Here is a 25,544-nt window from a genome sequence, read left to right on the forward strand (position 1 = left end):
CTTCATGGTCCTTCTACTTTTCAAACTAGTGAGAATAAAAAAACACATGTTTTTAGTATTTCTTGCAATTTCAACAAATCTTTGCTAGATTTTAAACAAAATTGACTGAAAATATACCTTAATTTGGACCAAAATGTAAAATGGTGAAACTTTTCAATTGTTTTATATAGTATATTCTTGATCTTTTTCAACCATATATATAATATATGCATAGTTGACATTAAAATATTTATTTAGCATGGGCATTGAAATATTTTATTTATGGCTCACATTGAATTTTATTATTACAATTATTAGATTTAAATGTCACATTGATTTTATATTAAGAACTAATAAATTAGAGCATTTATTTTCAACATTATATATATAGAATGAAAGCATGGGAAACTCCAAAGTACTTTCCCACATTTCATGAATGGTAAACTAGGTAAACCGTCAGCCCTAACTACAAGGCCTCACCCCAAGGGAATCAAAGAGAGTCAAACCTGTGATCAGTAACAACTTGCAAAATTATCAAAGAACTTCACACCTGGCTCTAGACCACTTGAGCTAACGCTTGGGACTATATATATATATATATATATATATATATATATATATATATCATTTCTTTCTCCATTTGTACATATATATGAAGTTGAGATTGAAATATATTATAGTTTATTTAAGTCCTGTATTGAAATATTTTTAAAAATAATAAGAATCATACACTTTTATATAGAGAATATTTTGTTTTTATTTTAAAAGGGACATGTGTCAATTCAAAGTTTATAATGGAAAGAATTACACATCACCTTCATAATGTGTTATAGAATGCGTCTCTTGATGCAACAACAAACTCACCAAGCACCGTGAGAGTGGGATTATTCATGTTTTATATATATTCTTGGTTAGTCTTAATTAAAATCATTATAAAACATGAATAATCCCACTCTCACGGTGCTTGGTGAGTTTGTTGTTCTGTTTTTTTTATTATAGTCTACATTGTTTTTACTTAGAGAATATTTTATTTCTATTTTAAAAGGAACATGTGTCAAATTGATATTTAGTATGGAAGGAATTACATATCTCCCTCATACTGAGCTATAGAATGTGCCTCGACGCAATTAGATGTTCAACAAATAAAGATCTTGTTTTCTGATGCACTGTTTGCCACATTCAAATAGTTCACATCAAATATCACATCCCCAAAATCATCTGCAAAAAAGCAAGTATATAATTAAAAGAATGCCCATTCAAACACTCTACTAAACTGAAATATAAAGCATCGGTGGGCCCTTGTGGTGCATAAGTGTATTGAAAACATTGTAGCAACTCCTATTACCTTCATAAATAGTCCTGACATCCTGAACCCACTGACCAACTAGATCTTCATATATTATTCCCCCGGGCTGAGCATCAAGGACCACCAAGGCACCTACATACAATTTAATCTTTAGAAATCAATTCAACTAATACAAAAAAAAATGCAAATTTAAAACACTTCTCAAACTTTTAGCTTTGCAACTCAATGATGTTAGTTGTCAAAATCAATATGATCCATAACATTTTCAATAAAGTAGACAGCTTTTTCTAGCCTTAATCTTTGTCAATACATTGAATCTGTTTAGAAGTCAATTCAACTAATAAAAAAAATGCTAATTTTAAAACACTTCTCAGACTTTTAGCTTTGCAACTCAATGATGTTAGTTGTCAAAATCAATATGATCCATAACATTTTCAATAAAGTAGACAGCTTTTTCTAGCCTTAATCTTTGTCAAAACATTGAATCTGCCCAAGAAAAGAACTAACAATTTCAACACCTATTAGATAGCCAAGGGGCAAATCAACAGAATTTTCTCTATTCACTGTTCCAATTTGGAGATGATCATAAATATGATAAGTTTAAGAACACATGAATTAAGATGGACAGAATTATAGATCCCTAAAGCAAAACTCTAAATGGTTTTAAAGAATTCAACTGAAACATTCAAATCCTAGGAAAAGTAAGCAGTATGACATTTATTTAAAATGAACAGACGAAAACCCTAAACCTATATGTAGATAATCAAAGCAACCATAGCATAACCAGCTCGATACAGAGAATATGTAGATTCTAGTGTAAGGGTAAATTGGCACGTCCAGAATCCCGTACAATAGCATCAATACAACCACCATAAGGAGAAAATAGAAAGTTAATTGTAAATTGAGAGTGGCAGGTTTATCTTCGTTGACTGACTTACATTATTTTGTCTCAGATGCATTATTAATACCAGTAAAACTATGATGAAGGGAAAACAATCGTCTAATGCACAGTAGTGTTACCTAAACACTCATATCTTTATGATAATCTACATTGTTTTGTCTGACAGATGCATTATCAATACCAGTAAAACTAGGCGGAAGGGAAAACAATCATCTAACGCACAGTAGTGTGACCTAAACACTTAATTTTTTTTATGATAATCTAGATACTCTTCATGGGGAGAAGTGCAGGGCATGTTAACGCTTTAAACTGAAAAGAGCTTGAAACTGAACAGAGTTTCTAAGTTAACTACGGAAGGTACATTGTCACTTCCAAACGTTCCTTCTACAGTTAGGGTTAGTGCTCGCTAATCTTGTGGAGCGCAATCCCTATGCAATATGATGATAAAAACTTAAGTTTCGCTACCAAAAAGGTCATTGTAAATTAAATTTCAGACCTGAAGTCTTCATTAAATCCATTCCAGATGGCAAGTATTATGCAGATTTACACTTACATAAGCTATAAAACCCCTATTTCCATGCAAATATGCTGTAAAACAACTCAAATCTGCACTTGAAATGTATAAATACGCATGCAAAGAATCAGAAACAGCAAAGTAAAACTCCAAAAATTTTCTTTGAGATCATAGTGCCTTTAATTCCACGGGTGATGATGTAGTAAATTAATGAGTGGGGTGATTCCCAATGTCAATCAATTCAGAAGATTCAAGTAAAAGCAATCAAATACATCAAAAAATGAGTTTTATCTTTCGAATCAAATGGTACCTTTATTCAAAAGCAAGGAGTACAAAGGTTGAAGGCATTGACTTAACAACTTTATAGCACTCGAAGGGTTCAAACCACTTCCAAAGCACAGTCTCACACCAAATCCAAGGATGGGATCACAAGAACAAAATGAGAGTGACCTCTAACTCTCACTGAATGAAAGCCTAGGGAACTCAAGCAAATAATGGATGATGAACCCTCACTACCTCTCCAATGCCTATAGATTGAGTTTAGAAGCAATTCAATACAAGAATAGAATGAATAAAACTAGTGGAAGATCCAATAAAAAATTCCCAAGTAGGGGACATAAGAGAGCAAAGAAAGATGCCAAAAAAATAAGTAAAACCTTGCTCAAAATAACCTCTAGGTGAAACACTCCATCTGAAGAGGGAAATTTGCTCATGCATATGATAGATATAGCTCAAAAGGACATGTCCTCATCCTAGGAATAGAACATGAGAGAGCAGAGAAAGATGCCCAAAAAATAAGCGAAACCTTGCTCAAAATAATCCCCAAGTGAAGAACTCCATCTAAAGAGCGAAATTTGCTCATGCATATGCTAAACATACCTCAAAAGGATGTGCCCTCGCCCTAGGAATAAAACATAGATGAAAACTGCACAAGGCCCTACTTAGAAATAGATGGAGCCAAGGAATCTCCAAAGAATACATCCTCCTATGTCCAAACAAACCCTAATAAAGACAACATAAATTTCTCCTAGAAATAGCACAAGAAGACACCTCAATGCATAAACGAAAAGTTAACCTTATCCATAAGGTGAGAACACACTTTCCTAGGCTAAATTTATGCAACATAAAACCCAAAAAAAAACATGTGCAAGAAACTCCCTCATGTAGTGTCAGGGATGGAATTTGACCAGCATTTTGCCCATATTTGACTGTTGAAATTTGTGGATGCCCGTTTTACGTGACGTGCTTGGAGGGATGGAAAACGTATTTTTGACGTTTAAAACTTTTTTGAAAACGTTCTTACGCCCATTTATTTTCCATTTACCAGTGTTTTTTTGCAAGTTGACTCCTCACTAAATTGCGCAACTGCAGGTTTGGACTCAAACTGTAAGGTAAAGTTACCTTTCTTGGCATTTAAGAATATCAATTGGTTGAGTATGTGGCTCACTCGAAATTGGTATAAGTTTAATAACGGATCATTATTGATATTTTGAAATTAGAATTGATCTTGCTTTCCGCTACCTTTTACAGAAAGCACACGACTATACACCACCTTCCTTTTATAGAAAGGACACCAAAGAAAGAATAGAGCCAACTTCCAAGGTCGTGAAGTACAACTGTACCAATAAGAATGCCAATCAACGCCACTGTGAAGCCGAGTTAATATTGTTGGTGATGTGGCTTCATCGTCAAACTACACAGGCGCAAAAAAGGAGCTTTGGGCGGTCTACTTCCCTGACACTTGCACTCTAAAGGCATATGCCCATTCAGACTTACGCCCAGCCCAAGATTGGCTCCGAGGAAACCAGGTTAGGCATTGATTTTTTTTCTTGTGGGTTTGAGTTGCTGCAAACTTTTAATTTTTTTTATTTCACAAGGTAGGTTTGAACTGTTGGGGTAATTTATTTCCAAGAAATCAGCTCCAACCTCCAAGTTGTTGAAGAAAAGGGTAACTAGGTTCGGTATTTGTCAATGTAATTTTGATCTTTGTACTTGTCAAGAAAAAGAATTATTATTTTTATAAATTATATGAAAGTGTTTCTTGCTCATTTTATGTGTCTAGGAAAGTCAAAGAGTCAAAATTATATTGAAGAGCTCTTCTTGAGCATTTCTGTAATGAACATGAGTCAACCTAGTGTCAAGCAGCCCTCCAAGACAAGTGTTATGCTCTTAACCTGCAAAAGATACCCAAATACAGAATATGCGAAGAAAGATACCCAGAACATAGAATAGTGAGAGACAACAGCAAATATTTTATTATTCAGAAAGCAATGTTCACTGGCCTCTTCGAGGGGGCAACCTCCAATAGAGCAGAGCTCGATACAGAAATAAGACATGATGCTCCTCGCAGGGAGTCTCTATCCTTTATATATGACTCATACATGCAATACCATGGGTTTTATTAATACCATCTATCTAATACCATGGCCCATTTGCAACTAACTGTGGTCCCGTCATTAATTGCGGGTTAACCACTTACAATTATTAATATGGGCTTTATTGACTCTTTACTATGACTCGATACCACTACATAAATAAGGGGGTTAGGGTGGGACCCTAACATGCCCTCCCCCTTAAGAATAGCCTTGTCCTCAAGGCTGAAGTTGCGGAAACTGCTGAAGAATAGTGGTTGGTTCCCAAGTTGCATCTTCCGGCAAGGTGTCTTTCCACTTGACGAGAACTTCCCGAATCATGCGGCCACGCAGATGCCTTTCTCGTGTGTCTAGGATCTGTTCAGGTTGGAGCCAGATTGACCCTTCCTCGTCCAATTTAGGTAGACTGGTTTGAATTCTGCAATTGTTCCCAATCACTTTCTTGAGGCATGAGACATGGAAAACTGGATGGATTTTTGTAGTAGGCGGCAAAGCCAGCTTGTAGGCGACTTCTCCAATGCGCTGAAGTACTTGATATGGTCCGTAGAATTTTGGAGATAGTTTCTAACAACCCTTATCTTTGAGTGATGTTTGCTTATATGGTTGCAGCCTCAAAAAGACCTGATCCCCTTCTTGAAATTGGCGCTCTAAGTGATGCTGGTCTACCTGTTGCTTCATGCGGTTTTGAGCTTGATGAAGATTCTCTCTAAGATGGGCAAGCATGGTTGTGCGGTTTTGTAGGAGTTAATCCACTGCTTGTACCTTTGAGCCCCCTTTGATATAAGAAGTAGGGGAAGGAGGGAGTTGACCATATACTGCTTCATAGGGAGTCATTTTGGTGGTGGCATGATAGTTGGTGTTATACCACCATTCAGCCAAAGGTAACCATTGTACCCAAAGATGTTGATTTTCTGAAGTGAAACACCTAAGGTAGGTTTCCAGACATTTGTTGACAGCTTCTGTTTGACCATCCGTTTGTGAATGATAAGAAGTACTGAGTTTTAGCTGGGTGCCTTGTAGCCTGAAGAGTTCCTGCCAAAAATTACTGGTGAAGATCGGGTCGCGATCGGACACAATAGAAGTGGGCATGCCATGCAATTTGAAGATCTGATCCATGAAAGATTGAGCGACCAAAGTCGGTGTAAACGGGTGGGGTAGGGCGCAGAAATGAGCATACTTCGAAAGTTTGTCCACAACCACCATGATGACTGACTTGTTTCCTGACTTTGGAAGACCTGTAATGAAATCCATAGAAACCTCCGTCCATATTGCTGCCGGGATGGGCAACGGTTGTAATGTGCCTGGTGCTTTGACAGTCTCCCCTTTGTGGCGTTGACAGACATCGCATTCTGCTACAAAAGTGAGGATGTCCTTTTTCATGCCTGTCCAAAAAAATGATCTTCTGGTGCGAGCATACGTCTTCTGAAAGCCTGAATGTCCTACAATGGGGGATGAGTGCAATTCTGCCAAAATGCGACTTTTGAGGGTGGATGTTGGTGATATTACGACTCTGTCCCTGTAGCGAAGAATCTCATCCTGCCACGAGTAGCCCTTGGTGGAATTTGGATCCACCTACAATTGAGAAATGAGTTGGGAGAGCCCTGGATGTGAAAACCATTCCCTGCGAGCTTCTTCAATCCATTCTGGAATGGGAAGGGAAATTGCTAGCAGGGTACTTCCCTCCTCAAATTGGCGAGATAATGCATCTGCTACACTATTTTCTTGCCCTTTCTTGTAAATGATCTCATAATCATATCCCAGCATTTTGGCGAGCCATTTATTTTGTTGTGGGGAGGATAGGCGTTGCTCCAAAAAATATTTAAGACTGTGATGGTCTATGCGGATTTGGAAACGTTGCCCCAATAAGTAAGGTCGCCAGGTCTCTACTGCATGTAAAATGGCCATCATTTCCTTCTCATAGGTAGATTGGCCCAGATTCTTCCCACTTAGTTGTTGGCTTGTGAAGGCCAAAGGTCGCCCTTCCTGCATTAAGACCGCCCCAATACCCGTACCCGAAGCATCACATTCAATGACAAAAGATTTGGTGAAGTCAGGTAGTGCTAAGACTGGAGTGGAACACATGGCATTTTTGAGAGCTGTAAATGCCTGTTGTGCGTCCTCATTCCAGAAGAAGGAATTTTTCTTCAGGAGTTGAGTGAGAGGCTTCGCTATGCGACCATAATTGCGGACAAATTTACGATAATAGCCTGTGAGACCCAAAAATCCTCTCAAGCTCTTCAAGGTCGTAGGTTGAGGCCAATCCTACATTGCCTGGATCTTTTTGGGGTCCACCTTGACACCTTCACGCCCCACAATGTGGCCCAAATACTCAACTTCTTCCATGCCAAACGAACACTTGGACATCTTGACAAATAATTTATGCTTGCGGAGCAGTTGCAAGAGTAGATCTACATGCTGAAGATGTGCGGCCCAAGTGCAGCTATAGATGAGGATGTCATCGAAGAAGACAAGGACAAATTTCCTGAGATATGGTTTGAGAAGGTGGTTCATAAGGCTCTGAAAAGTAGAGGGGGCATTACAAAGACCAAATGGCATGACCAGGAACTCATAATGGCCTTCATGAGTTCTGAAAGCAGTCTTTGGATTGTCGACTTCCTTCATGCGAATTTGGTGGTAGCTCGAGCGAAGATCTAGCTTAGTGAAGAATTGAGCCCCATTGAGTTCATCCAGCAAATCGTCAACCACCGGGATGGGAAATTTATCTTTGACTATCAACTTATTGAGGGCCCTGAAGTCTGGACACATCCGCCACTCCCCATCTTTGTTGAGCACCATGACCACCAGTGATGAATAAGGACTAATGCTGGGACGAATGACACCTGCTTCCAAAATTTCCTTGATTATTTTTTCTATTTCATTCTTTTGGGTGAACGGATATCTGTATGGGCGCACATTTGGGGGTTGGGCCCCTGGAACCAAGGTGATGCTATGATCATGTTCCCCTCTCGAGGGTGGAAGCTCATGAGGCTTGTCAAAGACCGGCAGATGGTTATTTAAAATCTGTTGCATCTCAGGATGAATCGGCAGAGACTTGGTTTCGACTGCCTGGATGGCATTAAATTTTGCTATAACTCCATGATGGCCCTTTTTTAGCAATTTTTCCATCCTATGCGAGCTAATGATAGAGGGAGCTCCCGCCTGGAGTCCACGGAGGGTATGTGTGGAGTTGTTTTGCTTAAAACTCATATATAACTCATGGAAATCCATTGTGATTGGCCCAAGAGTGCGAAGCCATTCAGCATCGAGGACAATGTCGCACCCTCCCATGTGTATGGCAAACATGTGGGTCTTCAACTGATAAACCCCCATTTGAAGTTTGACATTTTCACAGCGGCCTTCACATTTCATTGTGCCCCAATGTTTTACAACTCGGACTCGGACTCCGACTCGGCCGAGGATCGACTCCGACTCCGACTCCGACTCGGTAATGACTCGGCCGGCTCGATTTCAATGACTCGGTCGTTGTAAAAAATACATTAAATATTTATTTTTTTTATAAAAAAACATAATTTTAAATATTGATGGGGATGGACAATTATTCTGGTGCTGGGCAAGCAGCAAGCAGGAAGGGGATGAGTCATTAGGAAATTAATATAATTGTATATATGAATTGTTGATGAAGTTAAGAGGAAGAGGACTGATACTTTTAGTCTTCATTAATATCTTGATAGTGTAATCAGGCCTTGGTCTCCAATAAATGGGTGTGAACTATAAACTATAAAGATAAACTTCAGTTCTTTATCAGTGTCTCCCTGAACCTTGGAATTCTAATCCAAATTGCATCAATATCATTTGTTGCAGAGTGCATGGAAAGATGCATCAAGGCAGTATTTGAGTGCAGCATGTAATTGAAATGGTTCCTTCGATATTTACCAAAATTTATTGAACGATAAAAGAATTCCAATCTCTTGAGGTGACATATAGATAAAAGTTTCAAACAGACTTTTCCTAGTGCTCACTATTGAAATATGAGTCAAATAGGCAAGAAATACACTTCACTGTCATCATGCTGAGCCAAGCAGTGAACAGAGTCACAGGCATTGATAGTATCCACTCATTTCTTAAAGGGAGGCAATTAGAAAACGAGTAATCAAATCACCTTAAGGAATAATGAGGATCTGAATTTCAATATGTAATTGTAGTGGTTCTTATTGCCCTCAATATAATATTGGTGGTAATACAAACATTTTATGTACAGACTTTAAGCTTCTTTCAAATCTGAGGTGTAATTTATCAAGATCTTATGTCTCAACTCTCATAATCCTGAAATATTGTCTCAAAAATCACAAAAAAATCAATAAAATCACAAAAAAATGAATAAATTTCATGTTTTACGCTGCCCAGCTGTAGTTTCATTGACTCGGCCGAGTCAATACATGACCCGGCCGGGTTGACCGAGTCAACTATGACTCGGCCGAGTCATAGTTGACTCGGTCAACCGAGCCGGGTTGCTGGCCGGGTCAGAGATTTTGGTAATGGCTCGGTTCGAAACGGCCGTTTCGGAGTTGACTCGGCCGGGTTGTAAAACAATGTTGTGCCCCCATCCGCAATTTGGACTTGGAAGTTAGAAACTGCTCGTACAAAACAATGCACTGCTTCCATGACTTTTTGATGGATGAAATTATGTGTACTTCCACTAACAATCAAGACTACTTAAGTATGGGGGATTTACGCAGTGCATTATATTAGATATCATTTTTGGGATTCAACTGCGTTAAGTAAGTCATTCAAACGTATGACCATTTCCATGAGAGGTAGTCGTAACTGACTAATTTCTCATGATTTTTTGAATAGTTCACTTAGCACTCATTGCATCGGGTGATGCTCACAGGGGTGAAGAAGTGGGATTGAAACTAGTGAAATGTGGAGAACGAATCACATAGCATCAATCATCACTTCCGGGGCTTGCACCCGGTAACCAGGACTTCCCAGGAGGTCACCCATCCCAGAACTCCTCTGGCTCAAGCGCGCTTAACTGTGGAGTTTTTCCCCACAATCAAGCCCACTTAGCTTGCTACCCCATTTGCAAAACCTTAGCAAGTATTGTGCCTCATGAACCATTCAAGTAGAGATCCCTTGACTCTTTTTGAATTTAAGTATGGGGGATTTACGCAGTGCATTATATTAGATATCATTTTTGGGATTCAACTGCGTTAAGTAAGTCATTCAAACGTATGACCATTTCCATGAGAGGTAGTCGTAACTGACTAATTTCTCATGATTTTTTGAATAGTTCACTTAGCACTCATTGCATCGGGTGATGCTCACAGGGGTGAAGAAGTGGGATTGAAACTAGTGAAATGTGGAGAACGAATCACATAGCATCAATCATCACTTCCGGGGCTTGCACCCGGTAACTAGGACTTCCCAGGAGGTCACCCATCCCAGAACTCCTCTGGCTCAAGCGCGCTTAACTGTGGAGTTTTTCCCCACAATCAAGCCCACTTAGCTGTGGGGAAAAACTCCACAGTTAAGCGCGCTTGAGCCAGAGGAATTCTGGGATGGGTGACCTCCTGGGAAGTCCTGGTTACCGGGTGCAAGCCCCGGAAGTGATGATTGATGCTATGTGATGCATTGTTATGCTCTTAACCTACAAAAGATACCCAAATACAGAATATGCGAAGAAAGATACCCAGAACATAGAATAGTGAGAGACAACAACAAATATTTTATTATTCAGAAAGCAATGTTCACTGGCCTCTTCGAGGGGGCAACCTCCAATAGAGCAGAGTTCGATACAGAAATAAGACACGATGCTCCTCGCAGGGAGTCTCTATCCTTTATATATGACTCATACATGCAATACCACGAATCAATACCATGGGTTTTATTATTACCATCTATCTAATACCATGGCCCATTTGCAACTAACTGTGGTCCCGTCATTAATTGCGGGTTAACCACTTACAATTATAATATGGGCTTTATTGACTCTTTACTATGACTCGATCCCACTACATAAATAAGGGGGTTAGGGTGGGACCCTAACAACAAGCACCATCCTTCAAAGAAGAAGCCTGCAAACAAAGCGATGAAAAGCCATCATGTCGCCCTGCAAAAATATATTAAATAACTAAAGGATGACATGACTGTTCACCTGGATAAGTCGGCTCAAACTGGAGACATAACTACTATATATACCAAACTGGGGTATTCGCAAAAGAGACAGAAAATCTCGGACATCTCTGAAGTTTATGGAGGTATGGTACAAGATTTCAGATAGCACAGTAAGACAGAAATCTCAAATAAGTGTCTGCAACTTCGGATGATGACAAAACCTCAGAATACCTCTGAAATCTCGGTGACAACTACAGTAATATCCTCGCATATTTCTCTGCAGTCTCGGCCTAGTTCAGGGTACAAGAATATCGCATAAAGACATAGGTTCAGTGTGTCAGTTGAGAAGGGTCATGTCTCAACAATCTTGGCATAATGATAATAAGACGAAGCTCAGTGACCTCATAGTGAAGCATTCTCGGCATACTAATCACAATCATGATCTCAGTGAGGTGGTAATCATGAAGATAAGGTCATGATCCTCGGTGCAACTCTCATACATTACAAAGACCTCGTTGACATAAAGATGATCTCAGTAAGGGTGCAACAAGGATATAAGTAAAGGAGCAGCTATGGTACAACAAAGATGATCTCATTATCATGGTAAAGCCCTCCATAAGGTGCAGCAATAATGTTGTAGCAATGAAGGGTGCAGTAGTGATGGCCTCAATGATGTAGCTATGATGATGATTTAGATGACAAAGTAATGATGATGATGATGTCAACAATAAGAAGAGGATTGGTGTCTTGGTCTTGGTGTGGCCTAGTAGTTCAAGGGTCATGGCCTTGATATTCGTCGAGTAGAATCTCTATAAAAAGAATTTTGTGCGGGTTTTCCTCTCCAAGAGGGAGAGGTTTTGGCCCTAGCAGAAAGCCAACATCTTGTGTTCTTGACTCTTGTATTTTGGTAACAATTTGATGAAGTAAGAAATACACACACTAATGATATCAAGATAAGATTGTGCTAATAAGCAAAAAGTCAAAATACCTATCAAATAGTTATCATGCTAAGAAGAATCACATTAACTACATTTGCCCTAGATTCTTCAACATGGTATTAGAGCTAAGGTGCTGAAGTCAAATGAAGGGCAGCAAAAGAGACATACAAGGATCTGTCTTCAAGGACATCAAAGCAGGTTGAAAGGATTAAAGGAGCAAGTATACAACAAGTAGGTCTACAACAGTCATGGAGTATCAACTTCAGTAATTACAGTCATGCACTCAACTCATGCTCAGTTTGATGGAGTATATCAGTGATCCTCACTTCTTGATCACTGAACTTTCTCCATGCCATAAAAGATAGTCTCATGTATATATATTGCAGAAGTAATCCAAGGAATACCTCTCACAATCCATGATTACATCACTGTCTCAATATAGTTATTACATCAAGGCAATTTCGGTGATGAGACAGTCTATCTATACAATGCCACCCACAGTTTAGTTATGTTATTCATTGACAAGTTTGGGCTCTCAATACATTGCCTCTCTACACAATGCACATAGACATCACTGTGCAGTGCCATACCAATATACTTGTCACAGTCTCGAATTTTGTCTATGATTATGATCTCAATAGCATGGTGCTCGGATCAAAACATAGTATCACTAACATGTCAACAATATGTTGAAGTCAAAAGTACCTTAAAAATGAATTGGGAAGGTCATGAAGCAGTCTCGGTGATGTCAAGACCACTGATGTCATGGTGCTAGAAGGCCTCCAAGGAAGTTGTGATGAAAGGGCAGCTCAAGCAAAAGAAGCATCAAGGTGAAGATCTCCTCTTCACACACCAAGTACCTTTCAATTTTATAATCAGATTTGGTTAAATGATTTCATGATTGCAAGGGGATTTATAAATCGGTTAGATAATCGAAAGTCCTTTCATAGAATAAGGAGGAGTGTCATAATCCTCCTAGAAGAATCATTGATATCTATGAAAACATCTATGAAGGTCAAGCATTGTTTGAATCCATTAAGAGATTCATAGGATTCATATGATATCACTCAAAAGTCCTCTCATACCTAAATAGTAGAAGAGGAGACATAAAGAGAGATATATGAAATGCTAGATATACTCTCGGAAATTAAAGTAAAGAAGGTCACTTAGACCTACACAATAGTAAAGGTATCAAAAAATGAAGGAATAACTTCACGAAGATCTAGGAAAGATGAGCAAGGTAACAAATATCAATGAACAAAGAAGGTTACGTCACCCAACAATTTGTGGTCTCTATGCTAGATAGAGAAATACAAGTTACAGTCTATAGCATTAAAGGATAAAAGAAAAGGGCCAAGGAAAGAGGGAGTATCAAATCTCTCCTATGAGTAAGATAGTATCCCTCACAAAAGGATCCTATCATAAGCTCCTATATCTTGTGTTATAAGATATGGCAATGATAATAAGATGCATCATGGCATCATGAAAGCATTAGAAGCAAGAGCTCGTGACATCACCATGGGAATCATGAAGGACAAAAAGGACAAAATCCATGGCAATCAAACATGAAGGATATAGCTCTTGGGAGTCTCATTGAACATTAAAGGAAAGAAAGATGTCATCCAGAGCAAGCTTCATCATACATCAAGAAACATTTGCCAAATGGGGATATGCAAGATTCTCAAGGTTCTCTGATGGAATCCTCATCGGAGGGTTCACTAATCTAGAGAGGAAGCAAGTGTTTCATCAGGAACTCCAACTTATGGAATTCATGGGATAATGGTGTGATGACATGAAGCAGATCAAGGGATTGAAGATCTCTTCAATCAAGGAAGCTGTTGGAAGAAGCCTAGATGACCTAAAGGTAAAATGAGGTATGTATGCTTGTATTTAATATTATAATGTCATGTCATATGGTTGCAAGTAACAATGGATCATTACTTCTATCTTGAGAAGCATGATCAAGAGAAAATGTATCTTCTCCCCTGAAAGAATGCAGGAAGGCATAATTCACACTAGATGAAATCAACATCGTATGTCCTCATATGAAGTATGAAGTAGTTGACTAAGAAACTCTGATTAAAAGCTCCGGCAAATGGAATGTGAGAGGAAGGAAGAGATCATGAGATATGCAACCATGATGAAGGCAATCAACATCCAAAAGACCAAGAAGATTTGACTAGGAAATCTCCTGGAAAGATATGAAGACTCTGATGAAAGTCTGAAAAAGATGAAGACCCTTGATAATGGATATCTTTGGGAGATGTGTCAATATGTGTGCAGGATGTTGATACCTACAAGAAGATGTCATGATGAAGAGCCATCTCGTATGGTGTGATTTGATTTCTTGAATAATATATGGATAATGCAAGGGTTACTAAAACAAGAGTTGTAAATACAAGTACAACTAGCATTCATGTGGGGGATGGAAGAAGCATGATGAGAAAGAAGTAGTCATATAACGAAGGTTCCAAATAAGAAAAAGGCCACTTTCCATGAAAAAAGTAATGACATTATGAACTAAGGAGGAAAGTTATCGATGGTTGTTGCCCTACAAGGAAGAAGCATGATGAGAAAGAAGTAGTCATATAACGAAGGTTCCAAATAGGAAGAAGGCCACTTTCCATGAAGAAAGGAATGACATTATGAACTAAGGAGGAAAGTTATCGATGGTTGTTGCCCTACAAGGAAGAAGCTCAACTAAATTTCATGACATCAAGGAGAGAAGTTGATCAAGCAGCTGAAGAACCCACGAAGAAGAAGTTGTTGGCATATAAAAGAGTCCCTAGCTAAGAGGGAGCTTTGGCAGGTCCCTGATCAAAAGGGAGTTTGAATTAGATCATCCCTGATTACAAAGAAGTGACAATTGTGTTTTTCCATTTCGTGTGTCATGAACTAGACCAGGACTAACAGCCGTAAGTCTAGATGAAGGCCATGAATGGAAATGTAGACACATAATAGACACAACATTCTTGTCTTCACTTGGGAAGAAAGAATGAGAGGATTGGGAAATCATTTGGCATCCAATACTCTTTAAGGATGTGCAGGTCATCCAAGATAAGAGTAGGCAAGAGGATCGATATTCTTTGAGGGTTGGGAACCCAAGATAAGAATAATCGTAGAAGGTCATACTCAGTGAACACCCACGTGGGTATGTACCTTGAGAGACAATGATGAAGATGTCTATAAATCATTGGTCTCGCCAGCATTGTAGCTCATGGTCTCATGGAGAGATGGAGTTGTTAGTCAAGGCCTTGCACTATGACAATGTTGATTGATATGATGCTATACAGATGGGATTACCAATCTGATTCTTCTTATGAGAAATTCTTCAGATTGAGAATAACCAAGTACCATTGTAAATACCTCCCTAGTTAAGAGGGAGTGTTGAAGAAAAGGGTAACCAGGTTCAGTATTTGTCAATGTAATTTTGATCTTTGTACTTGTCAAGAAAAAGAATTATTATTTTTATAAATTATATGAATGAGTTTCTTGCTCATTCTATAGGTCTAGGAAAGTCAAAGAGTCAAAATTATATTGAAGAGCTCTTCTTGAGCATTTATGTAATGAACATGAGTCAACCTAGTGTCAAGTAGCCCTCCAAGGCAAGCACCTCCTTCAAAGAAGCCTGCAAAAAAAGCGATGAAAAGACATCATGTCGGCCTGCAAAATATATTAAATAACTAAAGGATGACATGTTGGTTCACCTGGATAAGCTGGCTCAAACTGGAGACATAACCACTATATATACCCAGTTGGGGTATCCGCAAAAGAGACAGAAAATCTCAGACATCTCTGGAGTTTTTGGCGGTATGGTACAGGACTTCGTATAGCACAGTAAGACAAAAATCTCGGATAAGTACCTACAACTTCGGATGATGATAGAACCTCAGAATACCTCTGAAATCTTGGTGACAACTACAGTAATCTCCTCGCATATTTCTCTGCAGTCTCGGCCTAGTTCAAGGTACAGGAATCTCAGATAAAGGCAGAGGTTTAGTGTGTCAATGAAGAGGGGTCATGTCTCAACAGTCTTGGCATAATGATAATAAGAAGAAGCTCAGTGACCTCACAGTGAAGCATTCTCGGCATACTAATCACAGTCATGATCTCAGTGAGGTGGTAATCATGAAGATAAGGTCATGATCAATATCTTGGTGCAACTCTCATACATTATAGAGACCTCATTGACATAAAGATGATCTTAGTAAGGGTGTAGCAAGGATATAAGTAAAGGAGCAGTTATGGTACAACAACAATGATCTCATTATCATGGTAAAGCTCTCCATAAAGATGAAGCAATGAAGAGTGCAGTAGTGATGGCCTCAATGATGCAGCTACGATGATCTAGATGACACAGTAATGATGATGATGTCAACAGTAAGAAGAGGATTGGTGTCTTAGTCTTGGAGTGGCCTAGTACGTCAAGGGTCATGGTCTTGATATTCGTCAAGTAGAATCTGTATAAGAAGAATTTTGTGCAGGTTTTCCTCTCCAAGAGGGAGAGGTTTTGGCCCTGGCAAAAAGTCAACATCTTGTGTTCTTGTCTCTTGTATTTTGGTAATTGTTTGATGAAGTGAGAAATACACACACTAATGATATCAAGATAAGATTGTACTAATAAGCAAAAAGTTAAAATACCTCACAAATTGTTATCATGCTAAGAAGAATCACATTAACTACATTTGCCCTAGATTCTTCAACACAAGTTTCTTACTTCCAAATTAACGCATATTCCCTGAGCTATAGTCGATCATATACTAATATCTCATGTGTCCTTTGTCTGGCTGCGTAATCACGACTCAGCTAAACTAAGTTCTCATTTCTTCAACTACTGCTCTTGATTAAGGAAATAAATAATACACATGGGCTAAATATGTTAAGTTGTCGAAGGTGGGGAGGAATCAGGACTGTGTTCATATCTCTAGTTATGTTCTAAGAGGTGCCCAGAGATTTCACCATATGATGTGTCGGGGCCACCACTGTTTCTTTGTCCTGCTGTTGTTTCTTCAGTCAGGTATAATATCGACTGACTACCTGTAATGCTTCGGAATCGTGGGAAATCTTGGTTACACGGAAATAATAAAGCCCACCCACAATTTAATTTTGGGTGAATACTCAACTCTCTCTGGTTTTAAACTTTTAACATGGAAATCCTGTATATGAACCCCAGAATGGAAAATGAGAACTCATTATCCAAAGCCTAGAGAAACCTGAGATGGTGATTCAGCTGCTTGGTTCTATATTTGAAGGTCTCTAATGGGTTGACATCATGTAATGACCATTTTTTTAGGACCAAAATTCTCTTCGCTTCTTGAATTTGGCGGCACCTCTCTTTTGACTCGACTTAGTCCATGATTCTTACACACAGACAAATATATTCAGACACAGAGAGAACTGTGAAGTTGACTTTATGAGCCACTGAATGATCCCTTCAGCAGCTATTTTCTTTAGAGATCGAAGGAAAAAAAAAACAAAATAGAATATCCACAGAAACTTATTTAAAATCATAATCAAATCCAACGTCTCCCCGGGCCTGGAATTTGACCTGGTTCGTGGCCTTTTTTTCATTTTAAAACATATTGAACAGGTCAGCTCAATTTTCACATGTAGAAATGAAAAAAAAAACTTAAATTGGACTATCGTCATTCACATCCAAATATTAACAATCATAAATGCTAATCGTTGCACTGTGAAATCTGCAGAAATATTTTAATGGTTTGTGACTTCCTTGGGATTTTAGATTTCAAATCTTTAATGACTGCTTTCTTCTCGCACGTAAGCTCGCAGTGTGATTGTATATATATATATATACATAAAGTTAAACCTGTTTTAAAGAGTGAATTTACTTTTGATGATTGATTAAACCCGTTAAAAAGTATAGTTATATAAATTAAATTGTTATAAAATATTTATAAACATTAAATATCTCAAATTGTCAAATTTTTCTAATAAAAATTAACTAAATTATAATTTTGTTATTACTATCAAATAAATTAATATATAAGTTAAAGTTTTTTAATCTTGAAGATTTACTTTTAGTTTATTATGCATATTTATTTTAACCAATGTATATTTATTTTCTTCAATAACTTAGCTAACTATGTTAAGTTGTTTTTTAATAAGTTTTTTAAATTATTAATTTATTGTAATTGTTTTGCATGTAGGTAAATTATTTAAATAGAAATGCTTCCAGAAAGGGTCAATCAACTATACACAAATTTTATGGTTATTCTAAACATCAAAGACTTCTAATGTTAAAGATATTCCATTTATACCTGATTTGAATGATGATGCTAATGAAGATATGGATGGAGAGTTTGTTGTTGATCTAGAAATTCTTGGCCATGAAAAGAAGGATAAGATGGTGGATCTAGTAGTTCGAGGAGGAAGGTTTTCTCAAAACGTGAATTTCAAGAAGAGCTAACGATAAAAACATCCTTGGGTGTATAGTACCAATGTTGAAGATGGAAAGACTCATATGAAGTGCAAAATTTGTGAGAAATACAAGGTTCAAGGTCCGTGGGGTACTGGAGATGGATTTGATACCATTCCATATGATGTAGAGACAACTCATGCAAAATCTATTATTCATCAAAGATCAACTCAGAGAAAATTTGTATGAAACTGAAAGGTTGGCAAAGCCCATTACAAAACACATAGTGGCTATAAGTGAGACTAATAAGCAAAGGGTCATAACCACCATGAAGTTAGCATATTTTATTGCACAAAAGGATATTTCAATTGCTACTTATGAAGATCATTCTCATCTTCAAATGCATCTGCAGACGCCTAATATGCCTTCTTGAGTGGAGTATTCTTCCTACATAAATAGAAAAGCAGCTACTGAATTTATTCACTCTATATCAAATTACCTTGAAGAGGTGCAAACTAGAAAAATGTTAGAAAGTCTATTTTTTTCTATAACGTTAGAGAAAGTATAGACAATGGTTTGGAACAACACCTTGTTGTGTATTCTACATATCTAGACTTAAAAGGTTTGGGCCCTCCAATTTCACAATTTATGAAAATGACTACTATCCCTGATGGAAAAGGAAAGACTATTTATGATACCATCATTAATTTAAAGGAAACAAGCCAATTGAAAAATGAGAAACTAATAGCAGTTTCGAATGATGGTGCTTCATCTATGGTGTGAAAATGGATTTGTCACATTGCTAAAGAATGATCTACCAAATTTTATTGGTACTCATTGCATTTCACATTGTGAAGCACTTGCAGCATCAGATGCTTCAAAAAAAATACCAGAGTTTGTTTATGTTGAGAAAATAGCAAACAAGGTATATTCGTGTGTTAGAAATTCGGCAAAGAGAAATAATGAACTCATTTCTTTATTAGAGATAATGGAATTAGAATCCTTGCAGGTTCTTCAAATCCATGGGATTCGATGGCTCTCGAGGGGTCAAGTGGTTGAAAGGCTAATTACATTAATGCCTGCTATTTTGAGCTTGTGGAAGAGAGAAAGAAAGAATTCATGGTATCATAACACAAGAATTTTTTCAATTCAATTTTGTTTAAATATGCTTGCCGATGTTTTGAAGGAATCGAATAATCTAAACAAAAAATTTCAAGAAGACAATGTGGATGTTACATTTCTTGGAATGGCCATTGACCATGCCTTAAATACTCTTAAAAGATATCTCTGCAGACCAGATTCTTTTGCAGAAGGTGTTGTACATCTTACTAAATTTTTGAAAGACTCTAAAGATAGTTTCCTTGAAAATGTTGACAAAGAGGGGAATACCCATAGACATGATTTGTTGTATATTCCAATCCATGATGAACAATTGTCACAACCAATGGAAGCTTGCATTGATGGCTCCCTTGAGAGTTGAATACAACTTACAAGAAATTATGTCCAAGCATTGATTGAGAGTTTCAATTCAAGATTTCTAGATCTTCATCTTTTTAATGCAGAAAGGTTGTTTAGTCCTTGTCATTATCCGTCAAATCTTTATGTCAGAGAAAATAATGCAAAGCATTGGCTTGAAATGCTTTTTTCACATTTGCAACATAAAACATGTAATGAGGGTAAAAATGTACCCAACATTTGATATTAGAGCTTGTAAAAGAGAATTATATCAATCTATTGATGTGGTTTATTTGAAAGAAGAAAGATTCCCAATGAAAGATGCATTGAAAGTATTTTCTCAAACAAAAGATTGGCACTCTAGGTATCCAAATATGCTAAAATTATGGCGAGCAATGTTTGTCATACCAGCGAGCATTGTCGCATGTGAACGAGGGTTCTCTAAGCAAAATATGATCAAAGATATAAGGAGGACAAGACTATCAATTAACACACTTTATGCATTGATGTGTATATCATTAATAGGTCCTAACACGACAAAGGTGGAATGGGAACAAGTCTATGAGATTTGGAAAGCTGCAAAGGAAAGAAGACTTTTTGACAATTATAATCTTGTGATCTAAGTGATCATCATAAATATTGATTACTTCTAGATTGGCATTTCTTTCTTGAAGCATCTTGTTCTTATTGGATCTCATTGAAGCATTTGCATTTGCATTCTAGATCTAGACTTGCATCCTTAAAATTTACCTCCAAGCATAAGTTTGGCTGATAAAAATTTCTAGGACAACCTTCTCCATCATTCAATTTAAGGAGCTTGACCCTTAAACAATGGTTAAAAAAGGTGACCTTGCAGTTCTTTTGTGGTTGAGTCCCTTGTAGGAACGGAGGCACTTGGGATTTTAGAAGTCCTGGGTAGGTATCGTTAATGAGGCCTTATCCTCCTTCCCCAGTACTTCTTCCAACAACTTTGTTCTAAGACAAGTTTTGACAATTGAGGAGAAGGTATTCACCTTAGTTTAAGCATATAATTAAAACAAACCAAGATCTTGCGTCTCACATAGATAGATCTTGCATTCATCTTAGATTCTCTTTCAATTGATTATTGTCATTGGAAATTGTGAGCTCATTGATTGCTTGCAAGCTTTACTTTGTCCCTTGAATATCATAATTTGCAGCATCTTTACTTGCAAGTTTCATCTCAAGTCCTGTTGCTCAGAATTTTAATTCTTGATCCATTGTCCTAACCTTGTCTAGCAGTGTTGCTTATCCCATAACTTGATATATCCTTTGTGCAAGTATTTTAATTTATATTTGAGCATTGTTGTTAATGCATTGGTCTCTCACTTTTTATCTTATCAAGTGTCATATTGATTTAATGTGAGTCTATCTTCTGAAATTCACATTGCTCAATAATAACCTTACTTGCTAATTAATCTTAAATCAAGTTATCTAGAGAGGTAATTGCCCTACCTTAAATCTCCTAGAATTGTTGTTTCCAACAAGTTTTCCATTTAGTTTCATCCTTAGGGACTGTTATCCACCACCTATGGGTAGTATGCATAGAAGAAAAAAATTTCCTAAATGGTCCTTAGCCGGCAACCCCTTGCATCCACCAGATAGCTCGATCACCATTGTCTCTGCCACCTGAGCCAGCCATGTGGTCCCTCGCCCATCTGTTATGATGATATGTTTGAAGGTGGGCCTCCCAACCCCAAAGGTATGGCTTTTCATTGGTGCAATTGAGTGATTTTGCTTACTTATCATGGACACTTTTGGGCATGGATTGGTGGGGAGATTCGGAAGAAAGAGTGCGTTAGGTTTGTACTCTTATCTCCTCTGCCCAATTTGGTGGTTAGCCTTGTATCCTAGTCCTATGGGAGCTCCTTTACTGGCCACTAGCTTTAGGGCTGGCACTACATGAGAAATCCTGATTTTGGTTGCGTGGTCTCGCTTCCCGACACCATATACATCAACCCCCCCTCCACTCATTTTAACCCCCTTCATCACTTTTCCCATTCGGGTCCACTGTGTCCACATAGGGTTAACCTCCCCCTCCCCTTGTCCACACCTTGGATCAGGCCTGGAACAATGCCTTGAAGGTTGTGCAACGCAAAAGAAAAGAAAAAGCATAATTTGGCCACTTTCAACAGGAAATGTACCACAAAATGCAAAAGATGATCGGGATATATGAATTTAACACGTGGGCAAAAGCCAAACATGAGCTCTACCCCTTATCCCTAGTCATCACCTTGGTTCCTATGGGCCTTAGATGAGCCCCCTCCATCATTAAGGAACCCATGGTTGTACCAACCCCTAGTGGACAATGAACTGCCCCACCTTAAAAGGGTGTCCACTGCTATATCCTACACATCATGCTCTCATCCCCTGGAGCCCAGAGTAGTTATGAAGAAAAATCAATCAAAAGGCAAAAGGCCTAAGAAGAAGGGTGGAAAAACAAAGGTCGATGTAACTCATGTACCATGATTTGCTTCCTCCTACACTCATATACCCAAGTGCAGGCTTCCCTCATCATAGCTATCATTTTACTATGACATGTGGCCTAGAGCATTCCCCTGATCCCCACTTCGTTCCATCACTATATCACATGCCACCTACCACCTAATGGATATACCATGGACATGTCACCCCATTTAAAGGTTGAAACCACCTAATAAGGTCCTTGGTCAACCCCCTTATTAATCTTGAAGACACTTATACATGCCAAATACCACTATGGAAGGGCATGCCACCCAGAAGTGCCCCATTGATTCCATGATTTCTAAGCTCTTTTACTTGATTATTCTAATGATTTGTTGCATTGGAAGACAAAAGGAACACATTGGATCTTATGCAGGATTACAGGTGGGTCTCCATTTGGGGCCTGGTCTCCCTATACGAGGCCCAAGCCCTCCAGAGGACCACATTGACACTTGTAGGGTGAGTGTTGAGAGCCATGGGCCTCCACCATAGCAGAGAGTACTTCATGGATCCCCAACACCACTCAGTGATTGCTCGTGTTCCACCTTTTGGATGAGGATGATGCACCTGGTTCACCATGCCTAGCCGGCTCCACACTTGCACCATACACTTGGAAAATGTTCCAGGGTCCAGATGAGGATGTGTCTCACTACAGGAGACAAAGGGAGGGCTTATGTCATCATCCTAGCCCTTACAGATGGTTTACAAGCATTATCAATCCACTTGGAGACCCATGAGGATGTCCTTGTGCCCCCACACCCACTTGGGAGCACCACATGTGACTTACTTGGGAAACAAGGGGCCAACCCCTTGTCCACTATGTTTGGAGTCCATTCTCTCACCATGGCACACTTTGGACTTCATTAGGCCTTCTCAATGGCCCAACGACTCATTATATTGATTATTTTGCCCTCTTGAGAGGCTTATTTTTATGTTATTGAGCTATCTTGGTGGGCTTGTCACCAAGGGATGTTATTATTGCACATTATTTTATTATTTGGGGCTTAAATAAGCCTAATTAGGCAAATCAAACTCATTAGAGATGGTATAAATTGATGAGAAGTGATTTATTTCTCTCATCATCACTTGGATTTCGAATTAGTAGCTACTTGGAGAATTTCGCATTCCCTTTTGGAGGACGAGTTTGGTTTCTTGGATGAATTTTGATGTTTTGATACTATTCTCTTGATCTTGGAGCTTCATTCTTGTCATAGAATGATGATTGGATATACTCATTGTACATGTAAGTGATCTCTTTTTCATGTTTATTCTTATTTTTATCTTGTCACATGAATGTTGCTGGGATTTTCGCTATCTAGGTCTGAAATTGCCTCTAATTTATGCGAAATTGTGGATTTTTTTATCTCTTTAAGCATTGCATGCATTACATGTGTCATGTATGAATAGGTGAATGTTCCTAGAGGTTATTTTCATTAAATATACCTTGATAAGTCATCAATTATTGAACATCGAAGTGTAAATTCCTTTGGTAGTTGTTGCATGCCCTAATTTGCCATGCAAAGTTGTCAAAAGGACTCCTTGATTGGGTTAATTCTCTCCAAATCACAAATTCATCTTGACTCCATCTCTCCTGAAGGCAAGGCACTGATCCAACCATTGGTGGTCACTTAAACGATTATTTTTCTTGCCTTCTCCTTCTCTTTCTAGGCCTAGCCCTAATAGGTCTCCTAGGGCATCAATTGAATTCCCTTCTAGCCATCCAATCACCTCGATTTTTGGTCCACTACTACGCAGGGGTTTTGTCTAGAGGTCCTCCAAGTTTGAAGCAAATTTGAAGCAAATTCGATGGTGGAATCCCAAGATATAGCAAGCCCTAGCTGCAAGACCAATTCTTGCCCTAGATTGACTTGGGTTAGCATCCTCATTGGGATCATTGCATTCAAATCTCAAAAGAAAATTAGTCCTTTGATCCTATTCCCTACCCTAATTAGGTCAAGCCCCTCATTGGTTGATCAACTCCATACCCTTGACCTAGTTTTGGGTCCACTTGGCTCTGTGTGGTCCCGCAACTTTATAACTCCAATTCCACAAGGATTACATAAAAGCCTCTTATCCATAAGGATCCTTAGGTCTAGGAAGCCCCTTTTTAAGGCATATCCTCCAAACCTAGGCCCAAGAATCCTCTTAGCCCTTCCTAGAGAGCCTATCACCTTGCTTTTGAAGCAAGAAAGTTATCTATTTGAGCCTCTCTTGCGAATAGGCATTAGGAATCACTCTTTATCCATTCATAGATTTATCCTTCCAAGTGATTTCCCCTATACTGAGTCTCCTTCCATCGGTCAAAGTCTGCCAAGAGCAGGGAGCTTTACCTGAGGTGACAATGGGCTACGCTCCCGTTGCCCCTTTACCTAATAGTTGCTTTATAGGATCCCCTCCTAAGACCCCTACTAGTTTGAGCAATAACAGGGACTACCCCCAAGCATTGCGCCATAAAGACTATACCTTGTGGGGTTGGAAACTTTTCCCACATCTAGGTGTACATCTTAGGCGACAACAATGTGCAAGAGCTATCTCTGAATGAAGTAACCATTGTTGAAGTTGATGTTGCAATTATGCAATTGTGGTCGATATTTAAGTCAAAAAAGTCAAAGGGAAATAATTATTATTTTATCTGTTCAAGTTGGCCCAAAGATGACAGGTCGGCCCCACCTCTTGAATTGGTTTGACCCTTGGTCAAAACCCACTTGGTTTGGCTCATATATATTGACATTCGATCCTCCTCATTTGGCATCATCTCATCACCAATTTGGATTTGCTCAAGAAGGTTTTGTTCACACGTGCGAAGGAGGAAGAAGACACTTTGACCAGCGTTGACTTGGCATTGTTCTAGGTTGCTTTGACCAAATCTTTCACTGTTTATTGGAGCAAATATTTTGGCATCTTTGACTGAAGGTTGACTAGTTTTTTGGATAGAAATTTTGGCATTGACTTTTTTATTTTGACTAGCTTTGACCATAGGTCAAACTGGGCAGTTTGACTGAATCTTTCTGTGGAGCAACAGGGCCAAAATTCAACCCCTTTGACCTCAATTGACTAGGAGCAGCGAAAATTCAGCCTCTTTGACCAAATTTGACTTGTGATAAAAAAATTGACTCTCTTTTGACTTAGTTTGACTTAGAATAT

The 25,544-nt window shown here is 38.5% G+C and overlaps 1 protein-coding gene across 1 annotated transcript in view; it reads right to left on the reverse strand.

Annotated features, from left to right (window-relative positions):
- Window positions 1-1,031: 1,031 nt before the first annotated feature.
- The window catches only part of LOC149264230 (T-box protein), a 177,430-nt gene continuing 152,917 nt past the window's right edge, over window positions 1,032-25,544 (reverse strand). Inside the window, exons 6-7 of the mRNA XM_089427807.1 lie at window positions 1,325-1,417; window positions 1,032-1,197 (exon numbers count right to left, since the gene is read on the reverse strand). Of these exons, the coding sequence (XP_089283933.1) occupies window positions 1,115-1,197; window positions 1,325-1,417 (176 nt within the window). The 3' untranslated portion in view covers window positions 1,032-1,114. The remainder of the gene's footprint in view (window positions 1,198-1,324; window positions 1,418-25,544) is intronic.

The sequence above is a fragment of the Pinus tabuliformis genome, chromosome 6, assembly GCF_031772625.1.
Source record: "Pinus tabuliformis cultivar Carrire ecotype Pingquan chromosome 6, CPIR1, whole genome shotgun sequence".
NCBI lineage: Eukaryota > Viridiplantae > Streptophyta > Pinopsida > Pinales > Pinaceae > Pinus > Pinus tabuliformis.